The 23,107-nt window shown below is 36.0% G+C and overlaps 1 protein-coding gene across 3 annotated transcripts; it reads right to left on the bottom strand.

Annotated features, from left to right (window-relative positions):
• Positions 1 to 830: 830 nt before the first annotated feature.
• Positions 831 to 22,807, bottom strand: LOC121863046 (sarcoplasmic reticulum histidine-rich calcium-binding protein-like). Of its 3 annotated transcripts, none has more exons than XM_042361516.1 (14): positions 22,721 to 22,807; positions 21,621 to 21,911; positions 21,217 to 21,315; positions 20,197 to 20,402; positions 12,964 to 13,300; positions 12,316 to 12,488; positions 11,249 to 11,339; positions 10,851 to 10,952; positions 9,970 to 10,093; positions 9,266 to 9,577; positions 8,648 to 8,805; positions 8,067 to 8,202; positions 7,610 to 7,785; positions 831 to 6,721 (listed from the first exon to the last, which is right to left on the bottom strand). In XM_042361516.1, the coding sequence occupies exons 2-14, from the start codon at positions 21,879 to 21,881 to the stop codon at positions 6,632 to 6,634; spliced, it is 2,265 nt and encodes a 754-aa protein (XP_042217450.1). In that variant the 5' UTR covers positions 21,882 to 21,911; positions 22,721 to 22,807; the 3' UTR covers positions 831 to 6,631. The 3 variants fall into 3 exon arrangements, with proteins under 3 accessions (XP_042217450.1, XP_042217451.1, XP_042217452.1); XM_042361517.1 differs by having other exon boundaries at positions 7,615 to 7,785; XM_042361518.1 differs by lacking the exons at positions 20,197 to 20,402; positions 21,621 to 21,911; positions 22,721 to 22,807.
• Positions 22,808 to 23,107: the final 300 nt, after the last annotated feature.

Genomic DNA, 23,107 nt, shown 5'->3' with positions numbered 1-23,107 from the left:
AAACAACTCATGTTTGCACAAGCCAGCTAAGCCAATTGAAGGAAGGAGGCATTGAACTCCATATTCTAGAAATAACAATCTACGAGCTTAGTGTGTTGAACTTAATACTGCCAGACTGACCCACAATAGTGAAGGACTACTGCCAGACTGACCCACAATAGTGAAGGACTACTGCCAGACTGACCCACAATAGTGAAGGACTACTGCCAGACTGACCCACAATAGTGAAGGACTACTGCCAGACTGACCCACAATAGTGAAGGACTACTGCCAGACTGACCCACAATAGTGAAGGACTACTGCCAGACTGACCCACAATAGTGAAGGACTACTGCCAGACTGACCCACAATAGTGAAGGACTACTGCCAGACTGACCCACAATAGTGAAGGACTACTGCCAGACTGACCCACAATAGTGAAGGACTACTGCCAGACTGACCCACAATAGTGAAGGACTACTGCCAGACTGACCCACAATAGTGAAGGACTACTGCCAGACTGACCCACAATAGTGAAGGACTACTGCCAGACTGACCCACAATAGTGAAGGACTACTGCCAGACTGACCCACAATAGTGAAGGACTATAGGAAACTAGTCTCTGAAACATTGCTCTCAATTGAATTTTCTATAATACTTAATCACCATCTAAAACAGATATACTACAATGTACACTCACTCATAAAACTATCTTTATGAAACTGTGAGGCAATATGACACAATGGACGAATGACTTTACCAATATACTACCAAGACTGCACAGTAAGCATAAGGATACACTGTAAACACTCTGGACTCCACAGGTTACATGGTGTGTAAGAATCATAATATTCAACACAAGAATATTTAATACGATATAAACATTACACGAAGAACAAGTTCACAATTCATGTACATCAAACAGCACTCAAAGAAATGTTTTGAAAGTTTATAAGCTACAGGTACTGAAACATGTTACTAATTTGTTGTACCAATTAGTGAACTGACAATGAAGATCAATACAAAAAGAGAATAACCTTTTAATCCATATTATAAAAGGCATTAAGGGTGAGTGGGGTTGAGGACCTATCACCACTAATTCTATCTTCTAATTGTTTACCGCTTCTGAGAGACCCCAACCTGGACTAACCATTAAGAACACTGACCTTTAATCTTAGTTGTTAGGTCACCTTCAGGTACAGTACAGTAAAACCAGGGCCCCTTAGACCAGTCTGCCAAGTTCCTCTTGATATAAGGTTCAGCTACCATACCTAAGCTTATCTACAATACAATATATACAAATAAAATATGAAGATTTTTAACCCAAATTATTTCCATCCTCATGTATAAGAATGAAAACCTTAAATAATATAAATGAATAGAATGACAATTACTTAAGAGAAATTAAGCTAAATCATTGTAGTAATCATAACTTACACGACAGTTAAAAAATATGAATACGTACGTACACTGTAGTACACTTATATGACCTATCTTTAATGTCTTTCTTATTTGTTGAGTCACATCACTTGTTCCCTTTTGATTTACCATTGAAAAATAACAAATGAACCCACTACAGCTTCCAGTAGACAAGAACACAATATTATCATACTGTAAATGTCCAAAATAAGGTTATAATTTTTTTTTCCTTATTTCAATAAAATAAAGGTTAATACACTTGTTATCTATTACCAAACAATTAAAAAATGCAAAGATATTATAAATTACTTAACGGTGATATACAGTACTGCACTGTACCCTCACAGAGTTGAACAATAACCATTATTAAATTCTACTGAAATATTTTGTACAACAGATGGATAGGGTTGTAGAACTACATGTCCCCTCCATACTACAGTGGGGTATAAAAACCACAATGACAAAGACTACATAAATACAATATTTCAGGAGGACTTTTTTTATATATGATAATGTTCAGTCCATTGATGATGATGATCTAAGTATATACAGAAGATAATTCCATAATAATTCAGATGAAATAAACAATTACAACAGAGCCAAAATTAAAGATAAATATAATGAAAATACCAATTATTGACCTTATTCTATATAACTATGATAAGAAGCTGCAGAACAAACTTTACTCGATCCACACAGCCTTTATTAAGTTGTTGAATATATGTGTCATGAAGGTGGACGGGTCATGTGTATTCTATCGTGGGTAACATAAAAATGGTAGGATAGGGAGTGGATTTTTTTTTTGTTTTTTGACATTTGAAAATTTTAAACCATATTCAATTATTCTTAACTGCTTCTCAAATTGATACACATATTGACATTCTTTAAACCCATCACCAATTTCAAAACTTCATTTTTAGTTTCCATCTACAGTACAGTCCCACATTTCATACAAAAATTCTGCATGTTGGTCGAATCATCAAGCAAGTGAAACAATTACCATCAATTTGCAACAAGACATTAGAATGATTGAAAATATTTGGGGCTGTTCCATTAAATATAGATAAGGGGAAAAGCACAATTTGGGAAACGAGTTAAGTGCAAAAACAAGTAGAACAAAATGAGAATTATTATAAAAATGAGAATTATTATAAAAAATGTAATCTGAAGAAGAAAGCTATGGTGTGTGCCCCAGAGTAAGTGGATGAGATGTTAACGCAGGTAAATAACAAAACTAAACAAAATCCTTATATGTTGTACTTCCACAGGCACACTATAAACTACCAACAATAACAAATATAAAGTCTTCATTGAATTCTACACATTAAACAGCCAGTGAGATGAAAGCTTGTGTGATAGTTTTGAGTTTTATTAATGTTACTGTAAATACCCAGGCAAAAGTCCGTCTCACTAGTAGTTGATCACAGCTGCACCCTCCATCCCTCACCCCCATCTGTAGCAGAAATTAAATCTTGATGAATGTCGTAAGACAAATGTAGAGAAACAGCCAATTTCATTACGAAGAAAACATTTATCAACTGCATTTCCTTCACACACTTATCACCGTCAGAATTAGTTATTTGGGGGTATAAAAATTTCTCAACTTGCCTTGTTTAAAGTGACAAGAAAATCCCCCCACCAAACACTGAATATCTCTGCAAGTCAACACCCTTTAGATAATTATTATTATTACCCTAAATTTCCAACTACTGTACTACCGGTATATTAGTTTTTGTTTATTAAAATACTGTAATAACAAAGTTTCCTCTACTAGAAGCTGATATACCCTCATCCCAAACACTAATTACTTAAACTTAATTCAGATAAAAATCATGACATAATGGGGAGCCTAAAGAAAGACTCCTCTCAATTACTTATATATTTAACAAGTTTACTTTACCAATAAGTTTGTTTTTATCAACCTTTTTGTCCCTATTCAACTCACCCAACATTTACAGTATACAGTATTCACAATCCAGAACACCACACACACAATATAAAGTACATTCTCTTGTAGTACAGTATTAAGTTTTTCCTTGTTTTAAGAAGATAAAGATGATACAAGTCACCAAATGAAGTACTGTATATACTCAATCGAGATATACCTACATGCCTAAACCATCATATTTTACAGTCCATTGCACTTGGTCCCACACTCTCATTCCATGCACTATACAAATAAAAATTATTGCATGCGCACAGACAACTTAGAATTCTTTTTATCACTACTGTAGTGGTCTCAAATTTTTTAGTCTTGGCAATAAGTGGCAAGTCATCCTCAAATTTTATTTATTAAAAAAAGCGATCCATCATTGGCATCATTTAATATAATGGCACACTACTTAACCTAACCTGCCCAAGTGCCCATTATTAATTCCAAATCTTTTCATTATTAATCTAGTTAATACTAACCTATTCTTAACACCTAATTGTTATATGATCTATAATAAGTAAAGAAGCAAGGTGTCTGAATGCAGTCCTGTACTGTACTGTATATGCCTATAGTGGTTTTTGTGACAAAGTAAGAGTAAAGTGTCAAGTAATGCATGAAGTGATCATTAGTGGTACATGAGTGTGTGTATTCTGGGGCTGCAGTAGGTAGCCCCCCCAAAAAATAACAAGCCAAGAGTGCAAGGAGGGAGGGAGGGCACTGAGCGGACAGTTGTTGGTTAGGTAAGGTCCTAGCCACCCTGGCCCAAACATCCTACAATCAGGCAAGGCATCCACAGGCAGCTCAAAAGGTACAGGTCAGGGCTACCATAAGAAGGTACCTCTTTATGGGAAAGAAGAACCTTCTGCTAGTCAGTATTTAGGAAAGGTTTCTCCAGAGCTGACTGATGATGCTACAGACACAAATCCCAACAGGTTTCAACTACTGGCAAACTACAAAAAATAACAACCTGTGACATGTCATTTTAGGGTCAATACTATATACAAAATTGAGTGTGTGCAAGATTTTATAAGATACCGTACAAAATTCTGCAAAGTGACCTCCATTCATGATAAAAAAAAAAAGAAAAAAAAGTTGGAGTTATTTGCTAAATCTTTAATAGTTATTTACAAATTTCAGTTTAAAAAGAGATGTGGTAAGTGGGTTAAAGAATATGATGCACTGATATCATAGGTTTTATATGACATTGGCAACATCCGTGCATTCCATTCTTTAACTCACCTTCCACATCTTTTATTAAACCGAGAAATAAGTTTAATAGTAAACCCATAGAGCCCTACTTTATAATTATGCACATGAAATTCCTCAACTGCAAAACATGTTCTTCAATATCTCAAAACACCTAAGCTAACATCCTACAACTCCATACCCAATAATGGAGAGTTCAGATTGTTTTTTATTCACATCCAAGCAGTATACTGTATGCCACGTGTGGTCAAGTTCAGGGGTCTGTATGTCCAGTACAAAACTGCAAGGCTTGTCTGAAGCTGAACTTAAGTCTAATATGAGTTTTAATTTATCACTGATGTAAGTAATAATAATAAAGTACAGCATGAAACAACATACACTAATACTATACCATGAAAGAATAAATCGGTGTTTTTCCTCAAGTGACTTTTCCTATCTAGACGTTCACTTTGAATAATCAAATAACATTATTTATTTACCGATTTACCACAAATATTTGAGCTTAACATCATCTAACTTATTTCAATTTAATTAATCCTGAAATTACAGTATACAGCTCCTACTCTCTGCTCATGAACAATCCTGAGCATGTGAATTTATACAGACAACTAACAGTCACCACCAAGACCTATGTTACCTTTCTGCTGGTGAAAAAATATTTACACCATAATCCAAATGTGTTTAAGGATTACTTTACCTTGTAGTTATTAAGACTAACTCCTTATGATTCATTTACACACTTGAATAATTTCTCTGAGTTATTCCATGATTATAATACCTTTGTGTTTAGGCCATAGAGTAACAGCAAAAGTGAAAGACGACCACTTTTTAATTCCACTTGATACTCACACTGACGTCCCAACAACAATAATATGGAGATAACTGATACTGGTGGATAGTAAATACAAATGTGGATAATATTAATTCTACTTCACCTCTATGACTTGCATATTAAAGTACAACTCCTTTGTTTATTATACATTTATTCTCAGGGGCTTCTGTCATAACAAAAGCATTTTTAATACAAAGAAATACAATGTAAATATAAAGAAAATCTTGGAATATTAAATAATTCCAGTGTCAAGAAGAAAACTGACCTACATCACATTAATGAAGGATTCTTCTCTTTGCTGGACAAGTATGTATACAAATATCTATCATAAGATACAGATGAATTATGTTAACTTATAATGTTTGTAAGCCATTTCCTGTATGGCACAATAAGAGCAACACACAATCACTCATTTATCAAAAATAATAACAATACAAGAAGCAGTGCAAAAAAAACACCTACAATATTTCATGCCATCATGGTGGCGTATCTTTTTGTTTAAGCAATCATAAGAAATGTATATCATTTCTACTTTGAAACTAATATTTTACAGTGATAAAAAGTTATCAATCACTCAACTTTCCTCAAACAACTTCAATGGGTAAATGTAGCAGCTTAAAAAAAAAATTCAATAACAGTACAAAAAGAAAGGATTTCTCATCATACATTACAACTTTCTGGTGATAAACAATCTCTTTTATCTTTATGCTAGTAAGAAAAGCTGCCTTAACATACAGTACTTCAAATTTACCTATTGGGATGAATGAGGTTAAACAATACCCACATGAACAATTCAGTCATTTTATTTGTATTGTGAATATGTTCTCAATACTGTACTGTACTGTATTTTGCACAATAACTTCATTTTAGTAAAGGATTTGTCTTTAACTGGTAATAAGACTGTTGAATGGCTTAACTACAGTACCCAATTTTTGGTAACTCAGCAGTCATCACTTACCCGTCCCTATTTTTCACAATTTTGTTCCATAAATCCCAATAATGTTCTTAGCCACTACACTACATTAAGCCTTAGTTACCCACAAAACATACAATGTACAGATTAAAATCATTCATAACAGTCTTTTATTTCACAAAGTATTACCATATACTGTACTGAACCAGCACTTTCTTTTATTACTGGCTGTTTCTAATACATGATCATTGTGCTCAAACAGTAGCATCATCCCTCCTGTACTGTACCACCATAAGACTCAACCATACGCCTTTACGGCACCCATTCATAACCCACAAACAACAAATTTCTAGCCAGTATAGTCATCGCCGACTTCATCCCAAGCTTCTTTGTCCAAATTTGAGTCATGGCTGATATTTTCTTTCTTTTCATTTGGCAACTGAAAACACAAAGTTCTTATTAATTTAAACTAATATTCAACAAAGACTCCCACTTTACACACTGATCTAGGCTCTGTTTAATATTTTCTTCCTCACATTTTATCATTTTACAAACATCTGAACTTCCATGATTTGATTTATAAACGAAAAGTCTGGTTAAAAAATTAATTATATTACGTTAACTTACTTTTCCAGAAGCCATTAACAATGTACAATGAAACCTCTATATAATGAACTATATAGAGATGAAAGTCCATTATATCGAGGGTTATTTCAAGTGAAACCCCCATTTAACATTATATGGAAAGAGCGAAGTCCGTTATATGGAGGTTTCACCGTGTAAACAAAACAACGTATGACAAAGTATACATGTAATTCGTCCCAGTATACTACCAGCGTACATTCATTAAACATTTAGGGATACAACCTCATGTATAAAGGAACATCTACAATTGACAAGATACTGTAGTTTAATTCCATAATCTATCATTACAGAGACGAATCCAGTGAATCATATCTTCCTCTTCCTCCTTCTTTCTTGTAATATTTAATACACCGGTACTGTATCATTTTCTAAAACAGATATATATATATATATAGAAATTTATTTGTGATTTGTACTACTGTATATGAATTTTGTGCTGTATTTGTAATATATATAATGTATCTAAAAATAAAATTCCCTTTTCCCAATACTATAATTCTACCTTTTTGAATTTATGTCTTTATAAGGTGAACCATGACCTAACAAAGCTGACATGATTAACTGTACCTTTGCTAAAAATAAATATATAAAATAAATAATAATAAAACCATCAATTAAGAGTACCACAGTAAGCCAAAGACAAGTTACGGTCTATCTTATGGCCAACGTACGTACTACTAACCTTACTTTTAGTTTCGTCTTCCACATCAACAGCTTCTGCATCCTCTTTACCATCTTTGCTGTCTTTTTCATCGGCCTCGTCACCATCTTCCTTCTTCACCTCGGTGCCGTTGACTTTCTCCTCCTTGTCTTGGTCTTCTGTGACATCTTCACTCTCTATTTCGGTCATGATTTCACCTTAAAACATGAAAATACATCAATTAAAAAACAACTCGCAACAACACATGATAAGTGGCATTCGACGTCATCTTCCCAAAAAAAATATATATATAAAAATTACTTAACAAATGTAAGTGGAAGGAGTAAATATTTTCAGATTTTTATTGGGGGGGGGGGGAATATTTTGATTATTGTTTGCAGTAAGAAATAAACAATGGTGTTGAATTCCTACCCTTTCCTCCTCTAACTTGGTCTGAGAGAAGGGATACATCCAGTAAGATTAATAACTATGCACCTACCCTGAAGAGCAGTTAGGCCTTTATCCACTTCCTCCCATAACTTGTCCCGCTCTTGATCTTCTTCAATACCACCATCACCTTCACCTTCACCTTCACCTTCCCCTTCCCCTTCATCCCCACTAGGTGCATCTTCATCCTGAAAGAGTAGGTGAAAACTTCAGTTAATCATAGTATTCACTGATTATAAGACATACCTTTACCGTTAGGACAGGTAGACAGGTCTAAACATCACCCTGATTGTGGAAACTGAACGTATGATGAGTGACAGCGACATGGACCAAACAACAAGTGACAGCAAGAACACGTGATAATTCAAGTCTTTTATGGACAATTTCTTTGTGTCTGTTTACCTCATTTTATAAACTTAGACGTGGAAAAAATATAGGAAAATAATTCTTACAAGCTGGTAGGAAATATATAAGGAACTTTAATTAAAAAAAAGCCTCAGTAATTGTGAATTTTATAGTATCCATAACCCTTGAGTAGGAACAGATCTCTCATGCTAAGACGGAAAATCTCACAAAAATTATTAGAAATCTACTCTCACATCTAATACCTAATATGCAGTCATCTCAATTTACCTGAAGTGGTGCCGGGTGATGGTCCCAGTAGTGTGACAGGTGGTTGAAGGAACGACAGTGACGCTGAACTGCCCGTGAACCAAGAGAAGAATCGGCACGGATAATCTTGTAGCAGAGTTTGCAGAAGTACGCTTCAATACGACGAACATACTCAGTTCCTGTGGAGTGACAAACTGAATTATTTTCTACAACAACCCAATTATCAGCAGCAACAGTTGAACACAATCAGTTACTCTAATTAAATCATTGTTGAATCTCAGATACAAGATAACAAAGTAATCCTTGTGTGTCATCTCTGCTAGACAACAAAATTATTATTTATAGTGAGATGACAATGGAGTGGAGGCAATGAAACAAACTGAAAAAGAATGAACAGTGTGACCTCTGTGTCTCATCCATGGTATGGAGTTCATATTTTTGTCCATGTTAATTTTACTATAATACTACAGTAGGTATATTTTTAAGGTATAAAACAAACACCATCATTGACGTTGTACTGCAGAAAAAATGAATTTGGAATTGAAATTATACTTCCAGTCACAATCTCTGCCAATGTCTTGTGGAAGAAATGAACACAATATCTGAAGAAATAATATAAAGAGAGTAAGTCACACACACCTAGTGGCTTACGTCCTTCTTCTTCTTCATCCTCTGGTTGCTCCTTCTCCCAGTCACTCTCCAGCTGAGCATCATCATCATCTTCCTCTTCTAGCCCTCTGTTTTGTTTCCCTTGTGACTCATCTCTCTGCTCTCTATCATACCCCGAACCTTTATCTCGCCGTGAAGAGCTATGTCCTTCTCTCTTCCTCTCTATGGGAGAATCTTCCAAATCATCCTCGTCATCCTCTGCTGTAGCTGCTTCTTCCTCTGCCGCTTCAACAGCATCCAGCCCTCCAGTTATTTCCTCATGTTCTGACCCAACTTCATCATCTATAACATCCAGCATAAAAGTTAATCAAGAATACTCATAGTTTTAGAATCACATAAGGTACATCCAACACACATCAGTTAGGTTAAGCCAGGTTCCTTTTTACATGATTTACTCGCACATAATTTCTGGGAATTAATTTCCGTTTATTTTTGCAAGCCTTTTCTTGTACACCCTAAGCGACGAGAATCAAAAGTGACCATAAGACATCTCTGATATACTCTTGACAGTTTATCAGCTCTAAAAGTTATCTGTAAGTTAATTATGACTTTTTTAATGTTTAACTAGTAAGTCGCACTGAACTGAGCAACCTTGAATGTTAATCAGCTATATACTCAGGATTGATTTAGAGAGAGAGAGAGAGGACCTCCAGCAGAGAGACTTAAATACTAACCATCTTCTCCCACTGAATCAAGAGTCATAAAGTTGGCCAAGTCCAGATCATCTCCATCTTCTTCATGATTGTGGTCATCACTACGGCGACTACCACCCTGGTTGTCAATTGTGGCTGTCCTAACCTGTAAATACAAAAAAAATTAAGATGAATTAAAAACTCTCAGCTGTAAATTCACCCTCCATACTACTGTATTTGCTTATACAGCTCGCCCTCAATCCATCACACACACACTAATCCCTTTAATCTGCATAATTAGCTCAGTGGCATGTATTTTTTCTAATACTGTATTAAAATTTAGGAAAATGAACACTTCATATTGACAAAACAAAGCAAGTCAGATTTGTTTTTAATTTTCCTGGTAACCTATGAATGCTTTATAAAATCTTTGATCTGAAGCTTTACACTGCTTAACACATACAGCTGTCCACAAAACACTACTGCTAAGGTTCACTGAGTCTTGTTTTCACTGTTTAAGTTTAAAAAGTTTGTTTTCACTAATGAGGTTAAGTGAGACTTGTTTTTTTATTTTAGATGGATCCTCATATCCCAGTTAGGTGCAAGAGGAAGTGAAAAATACTCCACAATATATTATGTGCAAAGCTATCTGGTTATTTTTTAACCTGATACTGCTAATGCAAAATTCAAGAATACACACAAAATAATTATATAATATTTATAAAATTCTCGAGCTTTGTTTAAACAGAGCTGGTAACAGTGCAATGATTGGTGGAAGCTAACAAACGTACTGGCTACATGGCTTTTATGGGCTCGTTCAGGTGTCAGTGTGGTATGTATCATTGATCACAAGGAAAGCACAGCCATTTCCCAAGTTCTACAACCTTCTTGAAAGATGCTGGTACACTTTGGTCATAACTTACCCTGAGATGGTTGATTGAGGCGATGTGGTGCTCATAGACCATACGGCTGGGAAAGGTAATGCGGCAGAGGCCACACCGCGGATGAAGGTAGTGCCGCTGCATCTGAGAGAAAATGGCCATGAAAATCATAGAGTTTTAGAGTAAGACATTTGTATATTTTGCATCACCTGAAAAAAGTTACATGTAATTACTGATAAAAACTAATCTAAATAAGCTAATTATCAGAATAGTAATTTAAGATAAAATAATTTTAAGATCTGAATGGGGATATATGTGCAATGATGAACTAATCACAAACTTTGTACAGTATGTAATTTTGAATCTAGCATATGTTAAGGCAACCTTCTGCTTCTAATAAAGACATAAAATAAATCACAAATGTGTCTCCTCTTCCTCACCCTGTGCAGCTTACTACGATTGTGGATACTACTGCCTTCACTGCTATTGCTGCCCAAGCATTTATATGCCAACTTGCAAGTACCACAGAATCTGTCATGAAGAAAAGAATAAAAAAATTAGAAGATATTGAAGCTTCATCACCCTTACCCTAAGTCTATCTCTAAGGCTGGACACAACCAACTGTTGGGTTTACATGGGGTTGAGAAAACTTATAGTATATTAAATGTGGTGAAAGCATCTGAAAATCTACAGCAAATATATCTGAAAACTAATGTTAAGAGCATTTCAAGGAATATAAAAGTAAAATTAGAGAGTTATAAAGCTACCTTCAGTAATCAATGACAGATACCTTTAAAATATAATATGCAACCCACATCTTACGTTATTAACATTCCTTTAATATAATTATTTGGCTGGATTAGGTAAGCCCTAAAATATTGGACTCCATCCACATACAATACTTGAATGCATTCTTGATAACCTCTTCTGTTCCTATGACACAAAAGGCACCTTCAAATACTTTGTGGTTCAATTTACATAAGATATTGTCTTAAAAGTTTAGCTGAACATCAATTAAGCAAGGTGAGAGTTGACAAGGCTATGCCACATTATGACAGGCATTATCACAAAGAATTTACAAAAAAGAGATTGAAGTATTAGTGTATTATTAGCGCACTTTAAACTACCCATGTGTTCATCCCATACAGTATTATTCAAACCTGGACCTGCAACAAGGAGCCAAGCTAGTTAGAATATACACCTGGAGCTACATCACATTCTTGTTAACACACATGACAAAATAAATACACACACGAGATTTTTGCAGTTCATGCACACTTACATACATACACAGACTATAAACAATTCAGGGCCAGGACAATGATGTTATTTTAAAGGTGTCACTTACACTACAATGGCACAATATACGAGTAATTCCACTACAATCTCTGAGTTTTGTGTGACATCACCATCATGACTAACTGGTAGTGACTGGCCATTTAGAGGTGGTACAGTTAAGCGTCACATATTTATGTCTTTTAATGCTATACAATGTATATAATTTTACCTTGAAACTTCTGTTTGAAATTCTTCAGAATATTCCTCTCTCCATTTAGCTTCAATCTCCTTCTGTTCCTGCCTTTGTTGGATACGTATTTTACGCAACACCACCGAATGTTTCCTGGCAAGTCGATTCAACTGTGTCTTGTGATGGTCACTTACCAAGTGTAATTTGTATTCCTGAAAAATATATAACATAACAGTATAAATATCACTAGTATACACTGTGCTTCATAGAGTAGGATGATTACACAGCAACTTGTCATAGCGTCATGTATGAATTACAAATCTGACTTCCTGAAATCAAACTTTCATAACACAGTTCTCCTAAAAAATCCAACGTAACTTTTCTATAATTGTGTCAAAAGATATGTCATTCATTATTACTTTAAAAATTGCCAAACATTTACAAAGACACAAACAACATTTGAAAAACTTGGTAGACCAGAAGACAACTGATGAGTTCTAAAACTGAAGTGAGTCATATGGCATTATTCTGAGAACATGTGAGTATCTTGGCATCATTATAAGAACCCATGAGTCAACTGACATACATATGATCATCTGTAGGTTATGACGGTGTAGTCCTGTACCCATGAAAATGCTTCAAAAAGTAATAGACTTGACATTTTAATTATATACAACATTCACATACCTTAAAAGTAATAGATTTCTGATTTGGACAATGTGGGCATCGCAATTCTACAAAGAGTCTTCCGGCTACTCGCCGCACGTGCCCCTCGCTGTTGACCGCTCGCTCCCCGTCGGCTCGGATGGTCACCTGAACACCGCTGGGGCCAACGTCGTTCTCCTTGCTTCCCCCAACGCCGCTGCCGCCGCCAACATCCCGTCTGCTACGATCCTCCTCGGGAAGAGAACTGTGACGCTCGCGATCGCGCGACCTCTCGTTCTCCTCGCCGCCGCCCTCCTCCATAAACTCAACTTCTCGGCGAGGTACACCGTCACCTTCACCTGTTTCGAACCTCTCCATTCTGATGGGCAGTGGCATTAAAAAATCAATAACATTGTAATTAAATCTTGGATGAGTTTTCCCCATTAAAACAGAAAGAAAAGCATGTATAGTATTATTTATTTTCAATCAAATCTGCAGGCTTGAGCTATGAAAAAATTCTGCATGAATATTCAATTTTGATTAAATTTAATATTTCAACTACAAATTATAAAAGCTCTAGACTCCCACATTTTCTTATGAATACACGATTTACAAGAAGAAGGTTACTGTAATAAATTCATTGGCATCAAAACACACAAAAAGAATAATCCATAACATTCATACACATCTCACACACTTGCACACCACAAATTCCTCAGTAAAAGCACTTTTATAGAATGTAATTCTTAAACAGACAAACATCAGATGACATGTATATGATATTAACACCTGCGTCACAATTTGTATGTGTAGTGGAACTTCACAAGAAAAAAAGTACAGTAAAGTATAGATAACGTCGCCCTATGATGGTCAGGTTAATGTAAAAGAATAGAAATGTTAATAAAATACAGTTCTGAAAAAAGGAAAAATGAACCTGAAATCCCTTTTTATTTCAAAAGAGATGAGTCTACAAGGTGACACCCCCCCCCATCACGTCCCAGGGACCAATTTGATTACTGAAAATTAAACTGCAAATTATGAAACAAGCAGTTGATTGATTGGGTAAAATATCTGGCATCACAGCCTGTGGCCATTTGACGCTGAAAATGAAACTAATAATTTAAAACTATGATATAAATAAAATAAAATCCTATTAAGTTTAACTATAAAAATTCAAATAATATAAAATCGTGTATTTATTTAAAATCACAAGCGGTTAAGTAACTCTATGGCAATTATGAATATATAAAGTCCACCACCACGTACTGAACTTCTCTTGCCGAGCACCTTTGAGATGGAGAGAAAGCCATCCTCCTGCCAGCACTCGGCCAAATAAAAACTCAAGTCCAGTCATCACAATAGGGCTCCACATAACCAAATCTTGTGACTTGAGTCTAATAGCAGTCCACTACAGTACTGAACTGTGTTAAGGTGTGAAAGGATTAAACTAACCTTCAGATCGTCATTCACCTTCAAGCCTTCTACAGATTTGCTTCATCTAACAGAGCACTTACACAGAGGGAGTACTTAATGTAGTTATATATTCCCCTTGCATTTATCCCTTAAAAGACATCAACAATTATAGAGGGCCCCCCAAATTCACAGGGATTAGGTTCTCAAAATGGCCGCGAATCGCCAAATCCGCGAATAAAATTGGCGGACGGGGGTACATTACTTTTGTACAAAGAAATGTATATTCCCTTTTTGTGTTTGCCCTTAGGACAAATATTTCTTTTACCTGTAGTATTGTATATATGTGTGAGTACACACACACCCACAAAACACATACAAATAAATAATAATTGGAAAATCCTCTCACAAATAATCAAACAAATGTATTAAAAATGTGACAGTCAACCCTCAAGTCCATGCTCTATTAACACAGTACTGCAATAGAGCACGAACTTGAGGGTAAAATGTCACATTTTTAATAAATTTGTGAGAGCATTTTCCCATCATTATTTATTTGTGTGTGTTTTGTGTGTGTGTGTGTGTGTGTGTCTACACACACACGCACACACACACATATATTTACAATACTACAGGTAAAGGAAATTACTGTCTCTAGAATGAATGGCTCCCTGTCCCAGCCGCAAAAATGCCGACAACTTTAAAACTACCCACAGACATTCTTGGGTACATCCGCAAAAAACTGAGAACCGCAAAGTAAAAATCCGCGAACTTGGGAGGCCCCCTGTATAGTGTTTGGTCTCTTGTTCATTCCCATGGTTTTCCAAAGTGATTTTTCCATATAGCACTTTATTAATGAAGTCATCAAATATAATCTAATGAATAACTGTATTAATATACAGTACCTGTTTGTGCTACTAAACTGTTTACTTATATTTTTCCTGTCTAAACTACTAAGTATCCAATTAAACTGTTAGAATTTTTTTTTACTTTTTACTTGAGAAAATGCTGTAGTTAATTTCCTGAGGCATCTAAATTTTCAGGGCCCCATCCCCCCAACACAGACAGCTAAGTTGTCGAGGTTTAACAGTGCTCAATATAACTTCCTAACTGAAAACATGGAAGTCAAACACACATGAGGAGAGAGAGAGAGAGAGCTGCTGAATGGAAGAGATGAGAAATAAGAGAGCTAAAGGGGGTGACAATGAGATATAAAATGGGGAAAAAAGAGAGTTTCCAAAATGGTATGGTACAGTATAGCCGGGGATAGGCTGTAAAAGGGTACTGTAGAAGGCACTGTGGACTCTGTGGATTAATAAGTTAAGGAGCAAAGGGGGAGATGATAAAAGACATGTTGTGAGCTGGAGGATCTTCTGTCATGGCCGCCCCCTCAAAGGAGAGCCCTAACAGAACAAGGCAATTAAGATAATCCATTCACCATCAACTGTTTGCTACACTACTGAAATTCTATATGAAACAATGCATAATTCTCAACCTCAGAAGTTACCTTTCCTCTCCCAAATTCTGCTACCAATTACAGTACTGTTAACATTTACAATTCTTACAAGATAAGAAGACAAACAAAAGAACTACCAAAAATACAGAGGAAGTACATCGTGAAACTGCAAACAATAGGTTATAATCTTGCTGCTTCGGCCATGACTTTTTTTAATTCAAATACTGCATATGGAAAAAATTATATAATCTGACTGTACAGTGTAATTAATGCACGTGGTTGTGATAGCTGGTATGTGCACACAAACACTCACTTTGTGTGTGTTCTTCTCCCCTCTAAAAATAATTAATATTCATTAAAATCTAAGATATTATTTGAGTGAAGTCATCCACATCTCACCACTGTCACTCAAAACATATTTTTTGTGCAATTTGTTCCATTCTTATCACAAACATCCACAAGCTATTCTTAACACTACTGAAAACAACACCATACTAAGAATAACTTGGCTTTCACTCACAAGTAAAATATTTGAGTCAGACGATAAAATACTTAGCTGTGTAATTAGTCATGAAACATTGTGTAGTTACTTATCCCTTTATGGTCCTTGTATAATGTTTCCACCCTTATAGTGTGAGAGAAGGAGGATGGAGGTTGCTGGCAGCTCAAACTTCATCACTTCATTCTGCTTATCTTCTTAATAGCCATGAATTGTTCTGATGCTGAAGTAGATTTCCTTAGTTTTTTCTCAACTATTAGGAGTACTGTATAGTCTTCTTTAGTGTCAGCCTTTAGGTTCACTGTGTATGTGCCTGAGCACTAATTGTGTATATACATACAGGGGTTCCAATGACATTACAAAAAACATGTGGTATTTGTTTACATTTTGTTTTGGATGCTAAGTTCCTCAAATGTCCCACTAAACTTAAAAGAAATATTAAAAAAAAATGTGCATGATTACATTAAGCAGTTAAGAAGGCAACAAAACTTCATTATACAGAATTAAATTTTTGTTTAAATGTACGCAGCTGTACAGCGATATATCTCTGTTAGCCGGAACAATTGGTGCAGGGCATTTCCGGGAATGAGAGATTTCTGGATAACGAGATGGCTCTCTCAAAGCCAGAAGAACCCTTATCCCCAGAATATTCCAGGTAACGGAAAAATGTTCTCGTCAGTTCCAGAAATTGCACTTTACATCGTCTCTCGACCCCGAAAAAAACTGCCCCATCCCCGGAATTTTCTGGGTACTGGAAAAACTTACTCGTATTTTTCCAGAAAATGTGCCCCTCGGAAAATCGTTCCCAAAGACAGAATTTTTCGGAAAATCTGACTTTGGGAATGATTTTCCCGAGAAAATTTCAATTCCGGCTATTGGAGAGTTCTGGGTTTGAGGGATTCCGGCTAATGGAGATATTGAAGAAAATTAAAGGGTAGTAATTCAAATTTGTGACAAAAAACTCTTGAGTTTACCTCCCCAGACATAAATACTGCCAGGAAGGTTTTATTACCCAAACACTAAAGGCTCATGTGAATTTGGATGCCTTCCATTACTTTTTTGCTGCACTGTATTGTGAAGAACATGTTGCTTTTTCAACCCCAGGGCAACATATCCCAATTATTACAAATAACATTCATGATGTATGGTACAGTAATATATACATAGATTCACTTTGTTATTTAATCAATTACATATATGTAGTGTTTGGTTAAGCAAGTTTACATATATTTAAGTTTATTTTACTGTAAAAACTTAACCAGGTAGTGATATCTCTGTTAGCCGGAACAATTGGTGCAGAGCACTTCCGGGAATGAGAGGTTTCCGGGTAACGAGGCGACTCTCTCAAATACGGAAAAAATCTCCCATCCCCGGAATTTTCCAGGTATCGGGAAATTTTTTGCAGAATTTTCCGGAAATTTTCAGAGAAAATTTCAATTCCGGCTATCGGAGAGTTCCGGGTGTGAGGGATCCCGGCTAACAGACATACCGTGTACATATTACTGTATTTAGATACTGAAGGACAGTAGTCTTTTAACTTTCCCCTAATTAAAAACAGGCAGTTAAATGCAAGAGGGTCACAAATTTTACAACTAAGAAAATGAACACCAAACTGTAAGCTACATTCCATTTCATCGTCCAAAGGGAAAGAATGATCTTCCTCAGTTCAATTTTTTTTTACTTTGTCTTAAAACTGATTATGAGTTGACAAAACCTTGAACAAAAGTGGGATAATGTTGTCCTGATGTAAGCAAAAGATGAGTTACATTAGGTTACGTTCTATAGATCAAGCATAAACTGATTTGCGGCGAGATACCCGGCACCACTTCATCAAAGTCGTACGTGTCTATTATTAACTCGTTGCCTTTAATTCTACTTTGACTTATATTACCTTTTTTGCTCTAAGTATAATAAATGCATCTTGAACAGTTAGATTAAATAAGTGTTGGTTATTTTAACGTAGATCCACTTGGCCATGAACAAAATACAGTACCAGTTGATGGCAGTTACACAACATTCGACTTATCTCGGGATCCTATGAAATTTAGTAACGTCTCATTAATATAAGATTAACCCCATTGTGCATGGGTCTTCTTTTTGCAAAATAAAATAGTCCAGCGTCCCACGCAAACACCGCGTTAAGCTTAAAGTAACAGCTTACCTTAACCCTCTCTGGTATTTACTTGGCATTTTCTTCCTTTACAAAATTTTGCTTATTTCTTTCAGGTCTTCAAATCTATAAACAAAAGTGGATATGAACAAAGGAAATCATCAAACTCTTCCCCTGAATACTGAACTAGAATGTAATTATGAACCAATGCATAAAACTAAAAAAGACAATAACGAACATGATTAATTTCCAAATGGTTAATAATTTCTAAGTCTCAAATCATTAATAATTACACTTGTGTCCCCTGAACCCCTTACTATATAAACACTCTCTGTAGGTACACTGGGCTCTTGATATTGAGGAGCGACCTTCAGTGACAGGTGGATTCTGTAACTAAGCCTCCAAATGGTTTAATTGCTCTTATTTATGCAGAATTGGTAAGCTAACATACTGTTACAGGGACCACTATTGCTACTGCACCATTGGCTGTAAAATGTTCTCAGCAATCAGAAAATATATGGATGATTTAGAAAGCTGAACAAAATTAATTCCCCATGTTTAGCTTGATCAGACACAATCTGTATGCAAGTGTCAATGCCTCCTGGTATAGGGATGTGTCCTACTCAATTTTTCACACCAATATCCCAATGTAACTCCTAATCAATGATCTCGGTTTTATCTTGAAGCTAAGTCACAGTAATGGAACAATAAGAACTTCTAGCCCGACCTCACCTCTCTCACACGAATGGCTTAAGTCGTCAATGACACCAAGTTGAGGCAGTATGGATGAGACAAATTCCATCCTCATTTTTCCCATCACCTGATTCATTATTATGTGACAAGGTAGAAATCTGAGCAGAGAAAAGTTACCTACAATTATCTTTTTTCCCAACAATGACCCCTAGAGGCACAGTAGTAGGAAACACCAGAAGTAGAGTCTAATTTTACTGTCAGACTCTTGAAATACATTTAGGTAGGGATAAGAGTGCTTAAATGAGCATACCTACACATCCATGTACCAGGACTCTTCCAAACCAATACCATGTCCAAGCATGTGGTGCAGAACTGTACTACTGTACTATAGAAATCCATATCTGCAGGTTTTAAAAGATCACAGACCAAAGTAAACTAAATTGCCGTATACATTTACTGACAGCCGAAAGCATCCGACCGTGGAACTATTTCTCCAGTGTTCTTCCCTGCAGTTTTCTATTTCAATGTGGCATCTATATATTTTTCAGTTAATTACATTATCACGCCTGTCACTCTTTACTCACAGGAAAACACCAAAATACCATCCCCCTCTACTACCCATTGCCTGTTATTACACTTTAGTACAAAAATACCATGATGAGTACCAGGTGACATATATGTTATGGTAAGTTCATGAGTGTGTGGTCACACTATCTTACTTAGCAGTCCAAAACAATTCATGTAATTTGTAATATCATGTGCAACCCCTCCAAACTTATACGTATATACATGCATTAATATAAATATATATGCATATACATACATACATAATATACATACACATATCAATATATATATACATATATGTATACCTGTATATATACATACACATTCACATATCAAATCACTTTATATTTCCTGACATACAAGCTGGTCAAAGTTTCATGAGGTGGATTCTCCATTCTTGTTGGCTTGTGATGATTAGCCTTTCGCATCCACAATAGGTACTGTACACTGTTCCATATTAAATTCACTACTTGCTTCCTTCATTGCTGGAAGAATCAGAAACTCATTTAAATCATGACACGTTCTTTCCGTGGTGTTTACCTCTGTCGCTTGTATGTAGGCCCAGGGTGGCCGTGGGGTGAGGGCCGCCTCTTGGATGGGCCAGGGTATCTGTTGCCATATCGGTAGCGAGGGGGGCCAGCAGAGGGTTTCTCTCGTTCATAGTGATGGCCCCGCCCCTCCTCGTTGTACCACCTGGTTTCATATCTGCGGGCCTCAGCATATTGTCTGCGCGGTCGCATCTCCTCCTGAATGAATGAGACTCACGGCTTGAGGTTCATCACATCAGCCTAAGGCACTGCCTGGTGGCTGGCTAATGATAACCTCCAAACAATGTAATTAAGTAAATACTACATCTAAGTGCCTAGAATGCACAGGGCTGCATCTCTGATAACATCAATTTTGAATCTTGGAATGCTACCCAAGTCCAATTAGAATATTGTTGTTGTCAGCACCCTAATGGGTAACTGGGAAATCCCATTCACAAATTACACAGGCTATTGGGATTTTAGCAGCTTGTAATCTCTTTAGTGAGGCTGCCATATCTTCCAAGATCTGACACAGTAAGTTATTTTTTCTCAATACTGATTGGTATATCTTTCAAAGAGACAAATAGCCCCACATTTTCTACATTTATATTTTCAGCAAGCAATCTTTAGTTACACTCTCATTTGAGGGTTTAGGTTCCAGTTAACAGTGGTGAGTGATAGGAGTGCTTCCATATGAGCTTCAATGTGAAATCTTTTAATATGTCATTAATTTATGGTCAACTTCTCTTCTTTTTTATTATGTGGACTCTAGGAGTATCGACTTTCACCAATGAAATCTTAATATTATTTAAGAAATACTAAACCCTAATAATTATTAATGATTAAAAAATCTCAAATAGCTTTCCAATACAATAAACTTCATCTTATTAAAAACATCATAATTACCCCACACAAGGTAGATATGCAAGTTTCATAATAACATAGGGTTAATTATATCCTAATTGCTAACTAATGAAAGCCTCCCAAAATTAATCTCTTGAAAAAATTAATCTCACACACTGTAGAGACTTACCCTGTAATAGCCTCCCCGGCCTTCACGGCGATTATCCCTCTGATGACGGTAGTTTAGGTCACGGTTCTCCCGGAATGAGCCACGTCCCTCTTTATCCTCCTACGTAACGACTTTGTATTAGACGAGCATATCTTGACATCGTAAACTAAGTCTTCATATCTTTACTATTTATCACATTAATATTCTCGCTTAACAACTGCAATGTGACTCACATATTAAGACCAAATAAACTGATAGATAATGTAAGAAATTCTCTAAATATCAGACAACTGAATTCCAATACTGTAAGTACTAGCCACTCTCCTGGAGCATATGAACCTGATTAAATACAGACTTACAGGTAAAAGAAAACTTACAAATTATTAACAATATGTAAACTTCTCGTCTCACATATATATACTCACGGAAGTTTTTAGCACAGAATTGATAATTGCTGTTGTAAGAGCCAGTTGAGCATCAGGTCCCAGTGAAGCAAACAGTTTCTCTGGATCGGGCTGCCGCTGGAAGGGTCGAGGTGACCTGACCCCGTGGTTTTGTTGATAGTACTCCGATCTTCCGCCTCGATGACCTCCACGATGACCAGCCCAGTGGCCGCCCCCTCCCCGCTGACCATACCCCCCTCGTCCACCACCCCGATGACCCCTTGCGTGAGGACGGGTCGACATCTCTAACTCCAGTACCAACGTTCAGTCAGTCTGTCAGCGTAAACAAAACATTAAACACACATTCAGCATAAATTACAGGAAGAATTCTTATCACAAAAGAAGATTCACTGAGTAGTTCGATCAGAATTGCCAAACTATCGTCAAAACCACCATATTCAGCATTTTTTGAGTATTTTAAACTGATAAAATTACCAATAATATTACATGTACTTGTTTTAAGTGGGCAGGGCTTTGAAGTCGAGGAAAAATGTGAGGTAAAATACTAAAAATAACACCAATCAAACCTTTAAAGACCTGACCTAACATTTAAAAATCCAAAACTATAAAAAGGCTTTACCATCAAACAATTACTAATTAATTTTTATTATTAGTTACCCAAAACCTGCACACGATGGTTAGTACTTACACAAGAGGTCAACATGAAGTGTACACATAGATTACAGTCACGACCAATGCTTAATAGATAAAACTACCAATTACAGTCACAGTCACGACCGATGCTTAATAGATAAAACTACCAATTACAGTCACAGTCACGACCGATGCTTAATAGATAAAACTACCAATTACAGTCACGACCGATGCTTAATAGATAAAACTACCAATTACAGTCACAGTCACGACCGATGCTTAATAGATAAAGCTACCAATTACAGTATTGAGGATGTAGTATGAGCACCATGGACACACTGATACAAGTATTGGACGGAGAGGTTCAGTTACTCAGGGTCAACACAGTCAACTCTCGTCTTATTTAGCTTAATATACATGCTGATTATTCTTCAACTTATGCCAAAGTTTGCATTATAATATATATTAATAATAAATGCCATACTTACTTATGATTTCTTCTAAAATCAACCAATATTTGTATGATAGTCAAGGAGTATCAGTGGAGTGTGAGTCTACAGCGTAATGGCGTCCTTGGTCTTGTATCGAGGCGTTCATCGGTGATATAACCTACTGATTACTGACTCATAAACTGATGTCATGACTGTTTCTGTCACTTAATATATGGTACTATATTTATTAAAAATACTTTAATAAGTTTTATATATTTAAATTTGCTGACATTTACTCTTTTAACATATTTTCATTGATTTGCTTTCTATGAACGCAAGAATATTGTTGTGGTGAAATCCCGTTTTCTATGAATGCCTAGGAGTAACTCTTTCTTTCATTTTTAATCTATCATTTCCACTAATTGTTAGTTTATTAAACGTTTG

Source organism: Homarus americanus, unplaced genomic scaffold, assembly GCF_018991925.1.
Source record: "Homarus americanus isolate GMGI-L3 unplaced genomic scaffold, GMGI_Hamer_2.0 scaffold54679, whole genome shotgun sequence".
NCBI lineage: Eukaryota > Metazoa > Arthropoda > Malacostraca > Decapoda > Nephropidae > Homarus > Homarus americanus.
The sequence above is the reverse complement of the archived record's forward strand: the minus strand, read 5'-3'. Positions and strand labels throughout refer to the sequence as shown.

Coding starts and splice junctions, on each gene's coding strand:
- LOC121863046 (XM_042361516.1), bottom strand. CDS start 21,881: ATGTCGACCCGTCCTCACGCAAGGGGTCATCGGGGTGGTGGACGAGGG. Junction 20,403..21,216: donor GCCGGGGAGGCTATTACAGG/GTAAGTCTCTAC, acceptor TCATTCATTCAG/GAGGAGATGCGACCGCGCAG. Junction 11,340..12,315: donor TTTCAAACAGAAGTTTCAAG/GTAAAATTATAT, acceptor TCTTCATGACAG/ATTCTGTGGTACTTGCAAGT.